Genomic DNA, 756 nt, shown 5'->3' on the forward strand with positions numbered 1-756 from the left:
GGGCGCCCGTGCTGGCAGCCCCGGGCCCCGTGCGCCCAAGCCCGTCCCGGATCTGGCACCTGGCCTGAGCAAACGGGCGAGCTTCGCAAACACGCTTCGACCAGCAGCGAGCGCCTGCCAAGCCCGCGTGCGCTTGACGGGGCCGAGCCGCAGGGACCGGGATGCTTGGGGTGGGGGATCCGACCCTGGCACTGAGGGGCCATGGTGCTGCCCACCCTGCCCAGGGCCAAATTGCCCCGGCACCCTTGGGTGGGCACGGATGCAGCGCCCGCTCCTGGCTGGCTGGGCAGGAAGCAGGCAGGGCAGGACAGAGCCCGGGCAGCGCCTGGCACGGGCGATAAGGCTCCGCGCCGGACATCCAGGCAGCCTGGGGAGCAGGATGGGGCTCTGCCACGCTGCTGGGGAGCAGCTATCGTGCCTGCTGTCACCCGCTGTCCCCAAGGGGCTCCACCACGCTCTGGGCACGGGGCCATGTCTGTCCCACGCCGGATGCCCCAGTGCCACTAGAACTGCTGATGGGGGGGCCGATCTCCGCAGACCTCCTCGCCGTCAGCATGGCAAACCGGGGACCATCGTACGGCCTGAGCCGGGAGGTGCAGCAGAAGATCGACCGGCAGTACGACCCCGAGCTGGAGCAGGTCCTGGTGCGGTGGATCCTAGCACAGTGTGGCGGGGATGTCGCTCAACCGGCACCCGGCAAGGATGGCTTCCAGCAGTGGCTGAAGGACGGCACCGTGAGTACCCCCAGGGCCGGCC

At 70.5% G+C, this 756-nt stretch overlaps 1 protein-coding gene across 1 annotated transcript in view; it reads left to right on the forward strand.

Moving 5' to 3' along the window:
- The window catches only part of IGSF9 (immunoglobulin superfamily member 9), a 23369-nt gene that overhangs the window by 21814 nt on the left and 799 nt on the right, over positions 1–756 (forward strand). The window contains 1 exon segment of the mRNA XM_035896115.1: positions 343–734. Within this exon segment, the coding sequence (XP_035752008.1) occupies positions 343–734 (392 nt within the window).

This window comes from Egretta garzetta, unplaced genomic scaffold (assembly GCF_000687185.1).
Source record: "Egretta garzetta isolate BGI_Z169 unplaced genomic scaffold, ASM68718v1 scaffold376, whole genome shotgun sequence".
NCBI classification, from domain to species: Eukaryota; Metazoa; Chordata; class Aves; order Pelecaniformes; family Ardeidae; genus Egretta; species Egretta garzetta.